The sequence below is a fragment of the Piliocolobus tephrosceles genome, chromosome 17 (assembly GCF_002776525.5).
Source record: "Piliocolobus tephrosceles isolate RC106 chromosome 17, ASM277652v3, whole genome shotgun sequence".
NCBI classification, from domain to species: Eukaryota; Metazoa; Chordata; class Mammalia; order Primates; family Cercopithecidae; genus Piliocolobus; species Piliocolobus tephrosceles.
The window spans coordinates 54,792,167-54,811,048 of record NC_045450.1 but is presented as its reverse complement, the minus strand read 5'-3'; the positions used below and the strand labels follow the sequence as shown (position 1 = coordinate 54,811,048).

The 18,882-nt window shown below is 48.8% G+C and overlaps 1 protein-coding gene across 1 annotated transcript in view; it reads right to left on the bottom strand.

Moving 5' to 3' along the window:
- WWP2 (WW domain containing E3 ubiquitin protein ligase 2) overlaps positions 1 to 18,882 on the bottom strand; it is a 153,203-nt gene that overhangs the window by 10,632 nt on the left and 123,689 nt on the right. The window contains exons 9-12 of the mRNA XM_023210309.2: positions 13,566 to 13,740; positions 5,917 to 5,971; positions 1,552 to 1,633; positions 828 to 956 (exon numbers count right to left, since the gene is read on the bottom strand). Coding sequence (XP_023066077.1) covers positions 828 to 956; positions 1,552 to 1,633; positions 5,917 to 5,971; positions 13,566 to 13,740 — 441 coding nt within the window. The remainder of the gene's footprint in view (positions 1 to 827; positions 957 to 1,551; positions 1,634 to 5,916; positions 5,972 to 13,565; positions 13,741 to 18,882) is intronic.

The window sequence follows — 18,882 nt, the reverse complement described above, 5'->3', positions numbered from 1 at the left end:
GTCAACCCTAAGGAAAGCTGGTGCTATGTTAATGTAAAGATGAGTAATGTAAGGCGAGGAAGTGACTGTCATTAAGATCCTTGAAGAATAAAAAAGAAAATCTAGAAATAAAGCCAGACTTCTTGTTTTTAGAGAAATAACACTAGTGTCACTTGGGATAAACAGGATAGTCCCTTCCTCCCCATCCCATCTTATTTATTTGTTTGTTTGTTTTCTAGAGACGAGGTTTTGCTCTGCCGCCCAGGCTTCAGTGCAGTGGTGTGATCATGGCTCACGGCAGCCTCGAATTCCTGGTCTTAAGGGATCCTCCCACCTCAGCCTTCCAAGTAGCTAAGACTACAGGAGTGTGCTACCACACCGAGCAAATTTTAAATGTATTATCATTTTTTAGAAACTCTCACTCTGTCACCTGAGCTGGAGTGCAGTGGTGCCATCATAGCTCACTGCAGCCTCAAACTCCTGAGCTCAAGGGATCCTCCCACCTCAGCCTCCCACATAGCTGGGACTACAGGCGGGCACCACCGCATCCAGCTAATTTTTAAATTTTTTTTGTAGAGATGGAGTCTTGACATCTTTCTCAGCCTGGTTAATCTTTTTTATTCTTGTAGAAACAGGGTCTCACTATGTTGTCCAGGCTGGTCTCAAACTCCCGGACTCAAGCTGTCCTCCCATCCCCTTCAAGATGACATCAACATTGGCCACTAGAGGGCAGTAAGGGCAGTAGAACGCACCGCAGGGGCCACCCAAAGTGGGCCTCCCAGAGCCAGAACAAGGACGGCCTGGGTCTCGGCTCCTGGACGCTGCTGCTACCTGCACAAAGTCCTTACCCCGACTCAAACCCTGGGCGAGGATCCTTAAAGGTGGTGGTGCGGGTATTGTGGTCCACAAAGTATCGCACCCCCTCGCTGGTGTATTTCATCTCCCATCCTGGGGGCAGAGCTGGTTCCTGGATCATCCTGGAAACATGGGAAGAACAGGGTGAAGGGCTGGCCCCACCTTCTGGACCTTGGGGGTTGGAGGCTGGGTCCTCGAAGTGTGGCTTTGTCTCTGCAGAGTCCATGAGGGACCTTGAGGACATGCACCCCAGAAGCATGACCCAAGTCGGGAGGACAGTTTCTGCAGCACAGAGAGGTCATTTATTATCTCATGGCCAAAAATGCAGCCCTGCATGGATGGCACTGGACTGAATGGTCACCAGCAATCCTGAGACACTCCATGCCCCAGCACGGCTTCACTTGGGGTGTTGGGAAACCAGGATGCCCTCAACCTTTTTGCAATTATCAGCAGCCTGCACAATCAGTATGGAGACCAGCAACACCCGCCAGCCAGGCCACCCTCCATCCACCAGGAAGGTCTATTTAAGAAACCACTTTTAAGCTGTCATCAGGCCAACAGTGTATCTGTGCAGTGAGAGTCTCAAGACACTTGTGTGTGGCTACAGGTCCCTGACAGCAGCCCTCTGGGACGATGCAGTCCAAAACCACCTGCCTAATGCTGGAGCTGCACAGAGACCCAGCCTGGCCCGGCCCCCCTCTCAGCCCAAGTCCTTACCCCTGGGTCCGGGGGTCCTCCCACTGGGTCGTGCGAGTGTTATGGTTCACGTAATACACCCGTCCATTGTCCTGTCTCTTCTCTGCCAGAGAAGAAAGAACGAACCATCAGATTCAAACACGGAGAGCCGGTGTCCTTTCCCCGCGGCTCCCACCTCCTGGGTGCTGGGTCTGAGTTTCTCTCCCTGTTGTCAGCCTGTTAGAGAAGAACCAGCCAAAGCCGAGCTCACTCACACTTGTCACTGGGAAAGGGACAAAGAGGGTCCTTCCTTGTTGTTGGTGGTGGGGCGGGGGAGGTGTGTGACACATTTCCAACTCGAGATGAAGCACTTCTTTGGTTGGTCGGTCAGTCGGAGGGAGGGGGTGGTGTGGCCACCCGGAGGGAGCAGCACAGCTCAAACCAGAGGCATAATTGCTCCCAGCTGTGTGCAGCACGGAAGCCGGGCAGTCCCCAACCCGCCAGGCCCCCCACCCAAGTCCCTCACAGCTGATCCCTGGTCCTGGGACCCTCTGCACTGCATGCAGCTGACCTGGGCGCCTCTGTCCCACAGGGCATGGTCCTTATGGGGTGGCTGCATCTCCCTCGCACCTCTCTGATCAGTGCTCTGCACCCTGTGCCCCTGCACCCTCCAAGTTCTCCCTCTTCTCCCACTTACAGGCTAAGTCTTGTTCTAAAACTCTCATACCTTGGCACATCTCTTTCTTGCTTATGAGCAAATAAATGATATCTGGGGCTGAGGACACTTACACTGGCCAGCCTCTTCTTAGACATGTACCTTTTTTTTTATATATATATAAAGACAGGGTCTCGCTATGTTGTCCTGGCTGGTCTCGAACTCCTGGCCTCAAGTGATCCTCCCGCCTCAGCCTCCCAAAGTACTGGGATTACAAGCAATAAGCCACCGTGCCTGGCCTGCCTATCCTGTTCTTATACCTAAGTATGTGCTCTGAGACAGGGGAGTGTTCGTGGAGTGGGGCGGGGGCACAAATATACTTTTCCTCTGCTCTCAACAATCTCTGTTCTCTTGCCCTTTACTGATACACTGATAAGGGCTCTGGGGTCCCCAAGGGAGGAGTCTGAGCTCCAGGGGCAGATCCAACCCGAGCTGGCGGTTCTGGACCTTCAGAGGGATTGAAAGGGGTCATCTCTCAGCTCCAGGTAGACAGGGGAAAAAAACCAGGGGGTAAAGCTCTTGGCCCAAAAGAGGTCACCTTTCCCAGGAAGTTCCTAAGACTTCAAATCTGTTTCTCTCCTGAAAACAAATGATGCTATTGGCTCTCCTTTTACAACACAGAGTAACATTAAAGAAATAAAAAATAATCAGTTCCAGAAGCTACAGGGAACCCGAAAGCTGAAAAAGGAGCAGAACAGGAAAGAGCAACAACCCCCTCCTCACTCCCTACCAAGACTCCGCTGCAGTGCTCCCAACACCAGCCCGAGGCCTCAGTCTCCCTCCCACTCTCTGCCTTACCTGGTATCTATGCCTCGTCTGAAATTTTACAAACAGACATTATTTCTCAATCATACGTCGATAAAGCTGGAAAAACAAATAAATACAATAAAATAAAAATAAAGACAGGCTGGGCACGCTGGCTCACACCTGTAATCCCAGTACTTTGGGAGGCTGAGGCAGGAGGATCGCTTGAGCCCAGGAGTTGAGACCAGCCTGGGCAACACGGCAAGACTTCATCTCTTTTTTATAAATACAAAATAAATAAAAGGAAGACAAAAGGAAAGAAAGAACAGGAGGTGCCCAGAGCTGTGAGGGAGCTACCACCACCTCAGAACACACAGAAGGCAGGCTTCCCAAGAGGTTTCCAGGGGAGGGGGCCGCTCCCAGCCCAGAAGCTACTGCTTTGAACTAGATCCTCACGTCTGCCCTGTTAAGGGCCAAAGCCAAGGCTAACCACAGGGCCAGGGGGATCTGTCCAGGGGGCCTGAGGCCTGTGTCGTCATTTCTGGCACTGCTGCCGCGTGGAGGCCTCCCAAGGCCGGCTGACTGCCTCGCAGCCCTCAGTTTTAGCTGGGGGGCTGGGAAAGACCTTGAAGGAACACCAACTCGACCTCATTTTAGGAGCAAATGGACTCAGAAGTATTCAGCCACAGGCCCAGGGTCAGGGCCACCGAGGGCAGATGTGGATCTCGACCCAGGGTGTCCTGAGTCCCACAGCAGTGTGTGGGGAAGATGCAGGGTCTCTCCTGGGGCAACAGAGAGGGACACCAGCAGGCTTGGTTAGCAAGCTGCCACTCGGTGCCATTCTCACTTGGTTGGCTGTTCTTTCTGTTCATTCTCGGCGAGCCCTGGGGAGGCGGCCCCTGCCACAGCCCTGGGGCAGCCAACACAGATCCCCAAGGATCTGCAATTCAGAAGGAGCCCTGGCCTTTAGCCAGAATGTTCTTCCTCTTAATTTTGGACTATGACAGTTTTGTGGGGTTTTTTCTGATAGTTCATTAACAGCATCGACTCTGACCACGGCTCCTCCATTTCCATCTCAAATATTTCCACACTTAGCATTCGAGAGCTGCTTTCAAGTCTCCATCAGCTGTGCTTACCTGGTGACCATCACTCAGCAGAACTGGCATGAAAACCCACTTGACTGGGCTATACCACCTGCCTCTACAGAGCCTGAAACACACTAGAAGTCCCTGGCTTGTAGGCCACTGGCCACCAAACAGCAGTACAGATTCTTGTTGAATCTGACGCATTTTCCCCTGCCTACTGATGAGGCGGGGTCTTCAGAGTTTTCCTCTCTCACACTGGAGCTGCTGCCAATCTCTGAGATACCAATGACCTTTCTTTGGTCCAGGGAGCCATGTGGGGCAGCTATCTGCGTAAGGGATCCCTGAGCTGAAAGTCAACAAATATGTGGAAGCTTCACTAAATGTTATCTCCAACCAGAAGGACCAGAAGGCCCTTCTAGGACACTGGACTGCAGTGCTCATTCACTAAGTGGTACCCTGCAGGTGTAAGAGGGTTGACACAACCTCTTAAATGACTACCCGAGAGCAGATGTGTCTGCACCGAGAAGGTAGCAGAAGCCCATCCTATCATTGTCAACTTCCCAGGATGCACCTCTCCATCTTTGTTGTCGAGTGCACCCCTCCCAATTTCACACCATCTGTCAACACCACCAAACCAACGTTTACTGTCTTCTGCTAGCCTAACCAATAAATGAAACCCAACACAGGCTGGTTCCCGCAAAAACTGCCTTCTTCTACTCCCAGTGACTCTTTTTTTTTTTTTTTTTTTTTTGTTGAGACGGAGTCTCGCTCTGTCGCCCAGGCTGGAGTGCAGTGGCCGGATCTCAGCTCACTGCAAGCTCCGCCTCCCGGGTTCCTGCCATTCTCTTGCCTCAGCCTCCTGAGTAGCTGGGACTACAGGCGCCCGCCACCTCGCCCGGCTAGATTTTTGTATTTTTTTAGTAGAGACGGGGTTTCACCGTGTTAGCCAGGATGGTCTCGATCTCCTGACCTCGTGATCTGCCCATCTCAGCCTCCCAAAGTGCTGGGATTACAGGCTTGAGCCACCGCGCCCGGCCTACTCCCAGTGACTCTTACAAGATTAAATAAAACTCTGCCCCCGCTCTCTCTCTCAAATGCGCTAAGTCTCATCATCTCTAATGACCCTTTTTGCATCGCTACTCCTGCCTAGAATAGCCACGAAGCCTATAATCTCTCCTAAGTCATGGGTGTCCATCCCTTAACTCACTGTTAGCAAATCACGTCAAGGACCTGGGATAGGTAAGAGGCGGCTACCAAGGGCGAGGAGAAATCTACACGGCGTTATTAACTAGCAGCGATGCGTTTCCAGAGTCACCACCTGGCATTCAACTCTCGTATCTGCTTCCCTCTGGCCTCTTTCACAGCTATGTCAGAAATAAAAAGGTGGCTTCTATTAGTCAAAATTAGACCGAAGTCTGCCAACATCTCAGCTGCAAAGAAAGATGTGTTAAGGTGGATCATTCCAAGCATATGGTCACAGATCTGAAACAAATCCATTTGGGAGTTAGGCAGTGTCAAAATATCTTAGTGGTAGCATGGACTCTTGAGTAGACACCTTGAAACTCAAGACCAAAGCCCAGTAGTCCCCTAGCTGCTCGGGGACATCTTTCTTAGGGTCCCACTCCTTTAGCGATGGTGGGTTTGGTGGATGCTCCAGTGATTCGGGGGAGCTTGGTTACTTTTCCAGCCGCCCGGCTCCATCACCTGTAACTGCTCTGGCGGGGCACGCCCAGAGAGTGTGCTGGAGAGGGGAGAGACGGAAAACACAGGGACAGGAACAGGGAAGGAGGACACACGGGAGGAGAGGACAGAGCACCGTGGCTGACGGAAGGCCGAGGGCCGGGAAGAGAACTCAGTACTTACCCCAGCCAGGAGGGAGGGGGCCCAGGGGATCATGGTCAGTCGAAGCACTCGAAGACTAAACACAAGAAACACAGCAGAACACAGAGATTACAAAAAGCCACTGGTGAAAAAATAAATCAATCGATAAAAAATAAAAATGCCAACGACTCGCTTCCGCATTTGAGCACTCTGCAGGGAACGCAGTGGGACTTTAGGTGGCATCTGCTCCTCTCAAAAGTCTCTGGTTTTTGTTTTGATTTTTACAGAAAAACCAAAAAAGAACCCTGTGCACGGAGGGCCCAAGTGAGTTTTGGAAATGGTAAAGCGATGGGGAGGAGGAGGCACGCCGGTGAAGGTGTGCCAGGGTGGCGGAGGTAGGGAGCAGCCCTGGTGGGGCAGAAAGGCCGGGGAAGCAGGCTCGGCCCAGTGCCTCCGCTCAGCTCCGGCTCGAGGCGGCCAAGGCGACTGAAATCACCACCACCTCCAACTTTCTCCAAGAACCACACGCAGGAGGGGAAAAAATATCGCAGGCCTTTCCAATGAAATCATTCCCACAAGCCCTGCCCACGCCCAGAGCTTCCTGGCTGGGGCCTGGCCCTCCTCCCTCCACCTCAGCGTCCCCCCCAACCTCCCATCTGGGTGTGCAGCGTCCACCCAGACTGAGGGCACATTCATGCCCCCAGCCCTCACCTCCCCCAGGAATGTTTTCCTTCCCCTTCACAAAGCACCTTTATTCCTCCCCTGCCTGAACCTGAAGTTGCTCAGTGTTCTGTGTGTGTCTGTGGGGGATTGGGGCTGGGGGCGGGGCAGCAAGACACAAGGGGAGACAGGGGAAAGAAGGGGGAACCGGCTCCAGGACTTCAGGGTCGCTGTTTACATTAGAATCCCCTCCACACCCCCTTCAGCCAAATTCTGCTTCGAGGCCCCTGGGGATGGACTGCAGTGGACCAGGAGTTCTCATATCCTGCAGGGAAGGGGGGTGCTGTCAAAAAGTTCTGGTCATTAAATAAAACAAGTATTGTTCCACCCTTTCTTCTTCTCTTTTTTTTCTTTCTGAAACATTTTTATTTTACTTACTAAAATGTGATCGCTATAAGAGGGGATCAAGTTCTAAATGCGGACTTCAGGCTGCTGGGCTGGCCCCGTCTGGGGGTGCCGGAGCCACACACGGGCAGGAGGATGAATGGGCTCAGTCTCGGCTTGAGAAAACATTGGTGGAACTCAGCTGCCAGCAAGCCCCTTCCACAGCCCTCCCTCCACCCCCAGCTGAAAGGACAGAGAAACTTTCTTTCCAAGGTGGCACACGGGCCCCTCTTCCAAGCAAGTTCCAACAAAGATGTTTAAGTCTTGAAACCATAGGCTCCTTGATAGGACGGAGCCCCCTTTCAGGGCAGCACCTCCTGCCCACACAGAACACAAGTGCACGGAGGTGGGGGAAGCTCACCTCGATTTAGGATCCCTTATCATTGATCTCGAGCTGTGCCTAAAATTCTCCATCGCAAATCATATTGAATCATTACTGAAAAAAAGCTCCCGAATTCACAGAAGTCATGTGGGCGTGTGTCTGTGTGTTGCGGGGTTGGGGGAGATAGGGTACAGTATCTCATAAAATCCAACTCTGTTTTGTAGTTAACACATAAAAACATTCGGCAACAGGGGCATGGGAACAAATGTGAAAACACACGTACTCTACATCATGGAGCCAAAGGCACTTGGTAAGTGCTGAGCTATAGCACTGACCTTGCAAAGGGGAAGGACTATAGAAAAGGTTATTTTAAGACATTACAAGAGGACGCATTTGGTGTAAAAGTGTTTGCTGCTTCAGGTCTTGTTTTGGAGTGAGTAGATCATCTGTAAAGTGTTCAGGGCTCTCACGGGAAATCGACAACCAGCTGGTACCAACCTGGCTTCCACGGGGGCACGGTCATCTTTTGCTTAATTCTACAAATCAACAGACCAAAAAGGTCTTTACTGACAGCCTCCCTGACTAGCACTGAACTAGGATCAGAAAATACTGATCAGCCCTTTTCTGAATCCTTGCCTTTTAAAAAAAAATCTCAGCCTTCATGCAACGTAGGCTCTTTTGTTAAAGTGTTTTTTAAAAAATGTCCTTGGTATCCCGATTATTATTCTATCAGAATGCCCCGCACCCTCCACCACACACACCTGTAAGAATCGAGAAGAGGAGGAGGCAGATAGGAAAAGGAGAGACACCAGAGACTGATAAACACAAACAACACATATTAGGTTGGTACAAAAGTAATTGTGGTTTTTTGCCATTAAGAGTCATGGCAGCTGGGTGCCATGGCGCAGGCCTGTAAACCTGGCACTTTGGGAGTCGGAGGCAGATGGATCACTTGAGGTCAGGAGTTCAAGACCAGCCTGGCCAACATGGGGAAACCCATGTTTTAGTCTCTACTAAAAATACAAAAATTAGCCAGGCATAGTGGCAGGCACCTATAATCCCAACTACTCGGGAGGCTGAGGCAGGAGAATCGTTTGAACCCAGGAGGCAGAGGTTGCAGCGAGCTGAGATCACGCCACTGCACTCTAACCTGGGTGACAGGGCGAGACCCCATCTCAAAAAAAAAAGGAGTCGTAGCAAAAACCACAATTACTTTTGCACCAACGTGATAAAATCAGAATCAATGGGAGGTGATGCTCACAACAATTTACTTCTTATTGTTAAATTGAAGTACTTGACGATTTTGGATACGTCTTCCCTCAGGCACACAGTACAAGTTGAAAAAGAAAGAAAGCCAGAAGGGAGGAAGTGAACAAGGAGAAATGAAAAATAAAAACTATGCATCATGGCCAGAAAACCAAAAGCCAAAAACCCCACATCTCCAATGAACCAACCGGCTACCCTTCCTCTTCTACCACATTCCCTTAAAATGAGAGATGTCAAGGTGTTACGTGGAGCAGAAAAGGATGTAGATGGGGGAAAGCAGGACTCTGCAGCCAGAAGGGAGATCCTGGATGTTCTCTATCACTAGGAACAGAAAAGAACACTGGAATCCTCTTCCCGCGTAATGGTCCCTGGGTTGGGAGATCTGGGGTGCAGGCCATGAGCCAGAGAGCTCATGAGAGTTCAAGTCCCTTGGGAACTAAGCACAAAGTTCCAGTAATATTTTAAGATACAAACTCAGAAATAAAGAATGTCTAGCAAATACAGCTGAGGGTAAGAAAGGTCTGGGAAGGGCATAAAGGTTGCAGCATGGAAGGCGGGTTTTTTTTTTTTTTTTTTTTTTAAAGGATGCACCAGATGGACACAGAACAAAATCCAGGTGCTTGAGAATTCAATGCAAGGGGCTCTCTGCAGAGTAAGAAACAAGTTGTCTGTAAGAGTCACAAAATAATCTGTTTCTTTTCCTTTTCCTTTTTTTTTTTTTTTTTTTGAGATGGAGTCTCACTCTGTCGCCCAGGCTGGAGTGCAGTGGCGTGATCTCAGCTCGCTGCAACCTCTGCCTCCTGGGTTCAAGCGATTCTCCTGCCTCAGCCTCCCAAGTAGCTGGGACTACAGGTGCCCGCCACTGCACCCAGCTAATTTTTGTATTTTTAGTAGAGACAGGGTTTCACAATGTTGGCCAGGATGGTGTCGAACTCCCGACCTCAAGTGATTCGCCTGCCTCAGCCTCCCAAAGTGCTGGGATTACAGGCATGAGCCACCGTGCCCGGTCAAAATAATCTGTTTCAATACTGCAGAGAGAGATGCCCCGGAAGTTGTCGGCCATGTGATGGTCCCGTCACAACAGCACAACGTGCAAGGCTGTGCCGGGCATCTTCAGTGGGTCCTAGCAGGAAAACGACACAAGAGGGCAAAAGGAAACTGCAAGGGTGAAACAAGCAAACGAAAAGATACATGGTGATCATGGGCAACATTAGCACATTCGTGAGTTGGGAAAGGGAAACATGGCAGAAAAACTAAGAACCAGAATTTAGAGAAACTGGAATAGGTGTGTGTTGAGGCAGACAGCAGGAAGGAATGACAGGAGACTGCAATCTGGGATTCCCTTGATTTCCATTTTGAACTCTATTTCATGGTCTCTGCAGTACAGCAAAGAAGAACAAGGTCTCAGTTGAAGCTCAGCAAGAGGAGGAGGGGAGGCCGCTAGTCTAGTATTGGATCTTAAGTCTTCCGAGTCAAACTCTGGGCCTAAGCCAAACCCCAAAATAACTATATGAAAGCAACCCTTCTTACTTGTAACCAGGACATGGCACCATAGCAAACAAGAGGAGAAAACCAATGCCAGAGGGGGAGGAAAATCAACAGAGAGACATGGAAAGCAGACCAAAGAAAGATTCCTGCCACATTTTTCAATATGAGTCTTGTTTCATGGAGAAAAGGTAACCACCACCTCCATGCAGAACCCTCCCACATCCCCAGCGAGGCTGAGAAAACCATTTTAGAGTATTCAGAAAGAACAATTTTTTAGTATTCAATTTTTACTTCTAGGGAACCCTCCAAGTCAAAGTTCTACCTCTAAAAACCCAGAATAATGTTGCTAAGAAAGGCAGGCAAAAGGAAGGAAGACTCCAAAAGACCAGGCAGATGCGAGCTCCAGAATCTGGGAACCTTCCCTTTCACACACCAACATCTTCATCAACCTACAGAACCTAATTGGTGGCTATTAAGGGGAAAAAGAATTGCTTTAATGCATCTTATTTTATTCATTCATTTATTGAGGCAGGATCTTACTGTCATCCAGGCTGGAATGCAGTGGCACGATCATAGGTCACTACAGCCTCAGACTCCTGGGCTCAAGCGATCCTCCCACCCACCAGTCTTCCAAGTTGCTGGGATTACAAGTGTGCATCACAATACTCAGTTCAATTTTTTTTTTTTTTTTTTTAAATGAGAAAAGTTGGATAATCAGGCAGACAAAAAGCATGTGAAACTCCTAAAATATGTCCTTGTCTCTAAGTCAAAGGACAGATAGGTCAAAGAAGAAAGATGCCCCAAACCTTCCCAGTTTTGCAGCCATGGCCACCCAAGAAAATGGCAGGCAAAATCTTTGGGGCCCAGCTCAAAAGGAGCAATCACTGAAATGTGGTGAAAGACGAGATTCCATCCAACTCTGAAACATGCCAGAACTGGATGTAAGGCATGTGTGGCAGGCATGGGTGGGAAGCCTGGCCCAAGAAAGTGTGCAGTGCTGCACTGGGCTGGACAGCGGGGCCCTGGCTGGAGACGGGCATGACCATCGACCCTGGAGGCAACTTACTAAGACAAACACCACACTTTCTGCTCACCCCTGCTAAGGAAACTGAGGCCCTCCATGGTTTCCTCCCTGTATGATGAGCAATGCATCCCCACAGACAGAACTAACCAAGGGAGATGCTGCAGTGACTTACGGCTGATGATCAAAAGTCAGGGGTCCATCGGCTGGGTGCGGTGACCCACACTTGTAATCCCAGCACTTTGGGAGGCCAAGGCAGGTGGATCGCCTGAGCCCAGGAGTTCAAGACCAGCCTGGGCAACATGGCAAAACCCCATCTCTACTAAAAATACGAAAAATTAGCCAGGTGTGGTGGTGCATGCCTGTAGTCCCAGCTACCTCCGGGGGCTGAGGTGGGAGGATCGCTTCAGCCCAGGAGGTCAAGGCTGCAATAAACATGATCGTGCCACTGCATTCCAGCCTGGGTGACACAGAATGAGACCTTGTCTCAAAAAAAAAAAAAAAAAAAAAAAAGTCAGGGGCCCAGCTCAAAACATTTCCAGCCTGGAATGCACCATCATACCCTGTGTTAGTTCTGCTATAGATCCCAACCTTCACACCTAAAGTGCTCTGAGAAAAGACAATCCGCCAACTTGGCAGTCCCACACCTCCCTACCAAAGAGGCTGTGCAGCTGGGCTTCCCCAAGTCCAGGTCACTGTGGACCCTCTAATGGGATGGAGACTCCAGCACGTGGAACTGGGAGGGTTCCCAAAGGGACACAGTATGGGAGACTGTTCAGGCAGTTAGTTTGAAACCAGAGCACCCAGAATTCTGGACTAGAAAATTTAAATGTGAGTCGGGCGTGGTGGCTCACACCTGTAATCCCAGCACTTTGGGAGGCTGAGGTGGGAGGATTGCCTGAGGTCAGGAGTTTGAGACCAGCCTGACCAACATGGTGAAACCCCATCTCTACTAAAAATACAAAAAATTAGCGAGGCATGGTGGTGTGCACCTGTAATCCCAGCTACTTGGGAGGCTGAGGCAGGACAATCACTTGAACTCAGGAGGTGGAGGTTGCAGTGAGCTGAGATTGTGCCACTGCACTCCAGCTTAGGCAACAAGAGCGAAACTCTGTCAAGCAAAGAAAGGAAAAGACAAGACAAGACAAGAGAAGAGAAGAGAAGAGAAGAGAAGAGAAGAGAAGAGAAGAGAAGAGAAGGAAAGGAGAGGAAAGGAAAGGAAAAGAAAATTTAAATGTTGATGGGAATGTTGGCTCATGCTTATAATCCCAGCACTTTGGGAGGCTGAGGAGGGCAGGTCACTTGAGGTCAGGAGTTCAAGACCAGCCTGGCCAACATGGTAAAAGCCCCATCTCTACTAAAACTACAAAAATTAGCCAGGTGTAGTGGCGGGCACCTGTAATCCCAGCTACTTGGGAGGCTGGGGCAGGAGAATCGCTTGAACCTGGGAGACAGAAGTTGCAGTGAGCTGAGACTGTGCCACTGCACTCCAGCCTGGGCAACAAGTAAGACTCCATCTCAAAAAAAAACAAAAAAGAAAAAATAAAAACAAAAGAAAATTTAAATTTACTCTTTAGGTAATGACCACAAAAGGTTTTGAGCCAGTAAATGGATGCAATGACAGTAACATGTGAAGACTGCTCTGGAGGAAAGAGGCCAGATGGACTGGAAGAGAAGGAAGGTCAATGGAGAGAACAGCTTAGAGGCTGCTCTAGCAATTCAGATGGGAAGGGGCAGAAGATGATCAAGCATCAGATCGGAGGCTCAGCTAGACTAAAGATAAACTTTTTCTGCAAAGGGTCAGACGGTAGGCTTGGGCTACTTTAGGATTTCTGAGTTATACAGTCTTTATTGTTATACTCAACTCTACCGTTGTACCACGAAAGCAGCCACCATTAATATGTAAACTGCTGGGTGTTCTTATGTTTCAAGAAATTTTATTAACAAAATGAAGTGGCAGGCCAGCTTGGCCCATGGACTATTATTTGCCAATCCCTGATCTAGATGAGCCCAAGGATCTTTCATCCTTGAGAATCTGTCGGATAATAAAGATCTAACAAAAAACAGTAGCAGTTTTTTTTTTTTTTTTTAAAGAGACGGGGGTCTCACTATGTTACCTGGTGATTGCTTTGATCTGGAAAGGTGAGGGATGGGAGAAGTTAAAGCTGACCTTCAGGGTGCAAGTCAAGGAAAATGGACTTGAATGAAGGGTGCAGAAATGAAAGTCGGTCTTGGAAGAAAGATGGGGAACTCAGTTTTAGACATGTTGATTCCTTAAACACAGAGGCTAGACATGGAGCTGCTGAGTGAGGAACGCTGGAATTTGAGGAATTTCACTGTGATGAGTAAAATCTCCAGGGGCAGAGCGCTGACGTTGCCAGATGCTGTTTTCCCTGCTCACCAAGCAGGTCAACAGAGAACGTGGTGAGGCTGCACATGCGCAAGTGCAGGGAGGCACCCCCACCTCAGGCCAAGCGCCTGCCCTCTCACCTGGTAGAGGAATCTTTGGCTGAAGTGCTGCATGGCCCCCTGGAGCTGATTCCGCTGCGACTGCCACTGCTCATAGTTGCGCACGTACTCCGCGGTCGGAGGCTGCCAGGTGGTGGTCCTGGTATTGTGATCCACATAGTAAAACCTGCCTCGGGGATCTGTGCGTTTTTCCCAGCTGGAAACAGGAACCTCAGAATGAATATAATGACGACCCCACTCCCATCCCCCAGCTCTAGAAAAGTCTCAGGATGCCTAGCACAGCCAGGCAGGCCCTGTCACAGAGGCTGCTGGGGCTTAGCTGGCGATAGCAGACATCTGTGGTTGCTTCCGCAGCACCCAATCCCTTCTTGCCATTAGCTCTCAATTTCTAATTTGGGGATGCATGTGGTTCTGGGGAAGCTGACTCTGTTCCCAACCTCAGAGCTGCACGGTTGCCTGGACCAGAAGTGCACATGTGATGTATGCGGAGCCAGCCACAGCCAATCTCAGGACTTCTGCTAGCAAATCTAGGAAAACTAACAGTCGTTCATCTTTTCTGAATATGACTGAGGAAGCATGCGGTCCTGGGGGCCACTGGCCACTGTTTAGGACCCAGAGACAATAGGAAGTTGACCCAGTGGATGGCGGAGCAGAAAAATGGGAGAAACGCCGATTCCTTGGTGATATTGTTGAGTAGCCCAAGCTTCGCTTGGAATCAGGATTGATATCTAGAATTTTCCGTTACATGAGCCAATACATTGCCTTCATTATTTAAGCCAACTCTGATAACAACTTTTGTTACCTGCAACTGAAACTCTCCTGATATAAAGTGCCAATGAAAACATGTTGTATGGTCTTTGGTTTGGTTTTGTTTTGAAACAGAGTCTCACTGTTTATATTTTTAGTGGAGATGGAGTTTCACCATGAGACTGGTCTTGAACTCCTGGACTCAAATGATCCTCCCACCTCAGCCTCCCAAAGTGCTGAGATTACAAGCGTCAGCCACTGCACCTGGCCTCAATGATTATTATTATTATATATATTTTTTTTAACTCAAGGCCTCCCTAAAAATGGTTTTCCCTCAAGTGGTTCCTAGGACCCACAGTCAGTTCCCAGGTTTTGTCTGGATTCTGCCTGCTGGAGTGCCTCACCTTCATGACTGGCTGTCACCCTTCATTCAATTGAATGCCACAGCTCTCCCCCCACACCCAGGTCTTTCCTCAGTTTCCTCATGTCAGTTCTCCTCCCAGGGATGAAACCAGGCCAACATCATTCCCACTGCTATCAGTCAATCACTCAGCCTGACTACTGCTTTTTCACTGTCTCCCTGCCCCTGGCTTTCCATTTTCCATTCCTATGTCCAGATTTGTATCACCTCACCCCTGGACTACTGCACCTACCCTGGAATTAACCTCCCCACTCCATCCAGCCTATAAACAGCCATCAGAGTAACCCAGTAGACTGAGCCCTTGGGTCACACTCCTGCTCAAAAACTTCAATTGACCAGCCAAGGCAACAGAGGGAGACCCCCATCTCTACAAAAATATTTTTTAAAAATTAGCTGGGGGTGGTGGAGTGTGTGCCCTTGGTCCCAGCTACTTGGGCGGCTGAGGCGGGAGGACTGCTTGAGCCTGGAACATCAAGGCTACAGTGAACTATGGTTATGCTGCTGCACTCCAGCCTGGGCAACAGAGTGAGATCCTGTCTCAAAAAACAAAAAAAAACAACAACACTTCAATTGACTCCCCACTGCCCTTGAGTCAAAATCCTTTAGTAAGTACGCAAGACTCACAAAAATCTGGAATCTTCCTAGCTTTCTCGTAATTTGTCTACCCCAGGCTGGAGTATAGTAGTAGGATCATGGCTCACTGCAGCCTCACCTCCCAGGCTTAAGCAATCCTCCACCTCAGTCTCCTGAGTACCTGGGACCACAGGAATGCACCACCACACTCAACTAGTTTTTTTTAAAAAAATTGTTGTAGACATGGGAGTCTCCCCGTGTTGCTCAGGCTAGTCTCAAACTCCTGGGCTCAAGCAATCCTCTCGCCTCAGCCTCCCAAAGTGCTGGGATTACAGGTGTGAGCCTCTGCACCTGGCCCGAAGCCATATGTATATAGTTTTGAAACACAAACAGGACTGCAGGGAATATAATGAAAAACCACGTTCTCTTGCCCCATTGCTGACTCCTGTTCCCCAAGGACAACCACTTTCAACTTTCAATTGCTTCTACTAGTATATGTGTACATCTGTGTCTCTAAATAACATGTCTATTTCATTGCTTTTTGTCTTTCCTTTAATACAGAGACAGGGCCTCACTATGTTTCCCAAACTGGATTTGAACTGCTGGGCTGGAGCTATCCTCCAGCCTCACCTTCCTGAGTAGCTGAGTAGTCTCAGGTGTGCACCACCAAGCCTGGCTCAAGATTTGATTTCTTGTTTTTGTTTTGTTTTGTTTTGTTTTGCCCTATTTGCTATCGCTTATGGACTTTCCACTACCAAAGATGAGGAATGAGGATGTAGGTATTGTATTCCATCCCTCAGCTATCTCCTCCCCTCGTCCCCTCAATATGGAAAATCACCATTAAATCAATACTCAGGGTTTGGATTATGATGATGTAGAATACTGTAAGTATATTTCCTTACTTGTAACAACTTTTTTTCTTTTTTCTGGAGGTAAGAATGTCCTTATTGCCTTCTGTGTGGTTTTCAAGAACCCATCACTGATGCATCCCCAGATTCTCAGACGGGACAGGTGGCCTGGCAGTGGCCTTCCTCTCTCGGCCACATCTCTCCCTTATCTAACGTGGACAGTTGTGTGTCCACCTTATACCTGCTCTGTGTCCTTGACCTGACTCGCCTTCCCTTCTCCTCCTCCTGGGAGATTCCACGGCCTTGGGGTTAAGTTCTCTGTGTCTTGCATCCCATTCATTCTTCTTTCTTAGCTTCCTGGTGGGATTTGGTGGGAAAAATCATGGAGTAGCTTCCGAGAAAGGATGTATCAAGGTTAATTTTTTGAAGCCCAGAATGTCTGAAGATGCCTTTATTTCTACTCTCACATTCAAATGTTAAAATAACTCAACGTTGATTTCTAGACAGGAAATCATTTTCTTTTTTGTTTGAGAAAGGGTCTTGCTCTGTTGCCCAGGCTGGAATGCAACGGCATGATCATGGCTCACTGCAGCCTCGACCTCCCAGTTCAAGTGATCCTCCCACCTCAGCCTCCCAAATAGCTAGGACTACAAGCACACACCACCATGCTGGGCTAATTTTTTGTTTTTCGAAAAGACAGTGTCACTATGTTGCCCAGGCTGGTCTGGAACTGCTGGACTCAAACGATCCTCCTGCCTTGGCCTCCCAAAGTGCTGGGATTAGACGTTTGAGCCACTGCGCCCAGCAGGAAATCATTTTCCATCGGAGTTGTGAAGGTCCTGCTCTATAGCTGTTGAGAAGAAGGATGGCACTCTTGGTTCCTGACCCTTTCTAGGTACTCTGTCTTTTCCCTCTGGAAGTTCTGAGGTTGTCTCTTGACACTTGGAAATTCAATCAGATGAGCCTTGGGGTGAGCCTTTTTTTATCCTCTGGGCTAGGCATGTGGTGAGCTGTTTGAATCTGGATACTTGAGTCCTGGCAATCTTCTTTTCTAATCATTTCCTATTGCCTGTTTCTCTGTTCTTTCTTGCTATTCCTTGGTCACATCTTCTCATCTCCTTATCTCCAAATTTTTTTTTTCTTTTTTTTTTCTTTTGAGACAGAGTCTCGCTCTGTCACCCCAGGCTGGAGTGCAATGGCGTCATCTTGGCTCACTGCAACTTCCGCCTCCTGGGTTCAAGTGATTCTCCTGCCTAAGCCTCCTGAGTAGCTGGGATTACAGGCATGCACCACCACGCCTGGCACATTTTTTGTATTTTTGGTAGAGATGGGGTTTTACCATGTTGGCCAGGCTGGTCTCGAACTTCTGACCTCAGGTGACCCACCTGCCTCGCTCTCCCAAAGTGCTGGGATTATAGGCATGAGCCACCGTGCCTGGTCCAAATTTATCTTTCAACAATTCTACTGAATTTTTCATTTCTGTTGTCATATCTATTAATTTCTAAAAGCTCTTGCTTTCTACCTGGTCCATTTCATGGCCTCCTGTTCTTGTTGCACAGATGCCATTATTTTCTTCAAAATCTTTGAGGATATCAATTATAATTTGATTTTCCTTTCCAAAGTTGTTTTTCAGCTTCCTATATTCTTTTCACCAAGTCTCTTTTTTCTGTCTGCTAATCTTTGGCTGTTTGGTCACATTTATTTTTATTTATTATTATCATTTTTTGAGACAGGGTCTTGCTCCGTCACCCAGGCTGGAGTGCAGTGGCACAATCACGGCTCACTGCAGCCTCAACCTTCCAGGCCCAAGTGATTCTCCCACCTCAGCCTCCCGAGTAGCTGGGAACACAGGCGCGCATCACCACACTCAGCTAATTTAAAATTTTTTTTTGTTTTGGCCAGGCTTGGTGGCTCACGTCTGTAATCCTAGCACCGTAGGAGGCTGAAACAGGTGGCTCACCTGATGTCAGGAGTTCGAGACCAGCCAACTGGCCAGGCCAACATGGTGAAACCCCATCTCTACTAATCTCTACTGAAAAAAAAAAAATTGCAAAAATTAGCTGGGCATGGTGGCATGTGCCTATAACCCCAGCTACTTAGGAGGCTGAGGCAGGAGAATCACTTGAACCTGGGAGGTGGAGGTTGCAGTGAGCCAAGATTGTGCCACTGCACTCCAGTCTGGGCAATAAGAGCAAAAATTCTGTCTAAAAAAAAAAAAGTATTGTTTTCTTTTTCGTAGAGACTGGTTCTCCCTATGTTGCCTATGCTAGTCTCGAACTCCTGGACTCGAGTGATCCTCCCGCCTTGGCTTCTGGAAGTTCTACTACTACAGGTGTGAGCCACCACGCCCAGCTGTGTTCAGTCACATTTAACAGTGAGCCACTAAAACACTGACTAAGTTCTGTATCCTCAGCTGGGGGCCACAGACTATAGAGTGACCAGGAAGAGTCTCAGCTATTGCACGAGAAGGTTCCCAAATATCACAATCTATGTTTCTTTCTCTTAGACTGACCACTTTCCCCAGCAAAAACAAACAAACAAACAAAACTACCCTCCAATTTTCAGCCTGGGGAATGGAGATACCATCCGCATTTAATCTCGTTTCTGAGTTCATCCTGGCCTTCAGCTATAGTTTGTGTCCTCAGACCTGGTCCTCCCGCTCTCTCTGCAGCTTCTCAATGTCAGAGGCAGGCATGAGGCGCTGTGTGTGTGTGTGTGTGTGTGTGTGTGTGTGTGTGTGTGTGTGTGT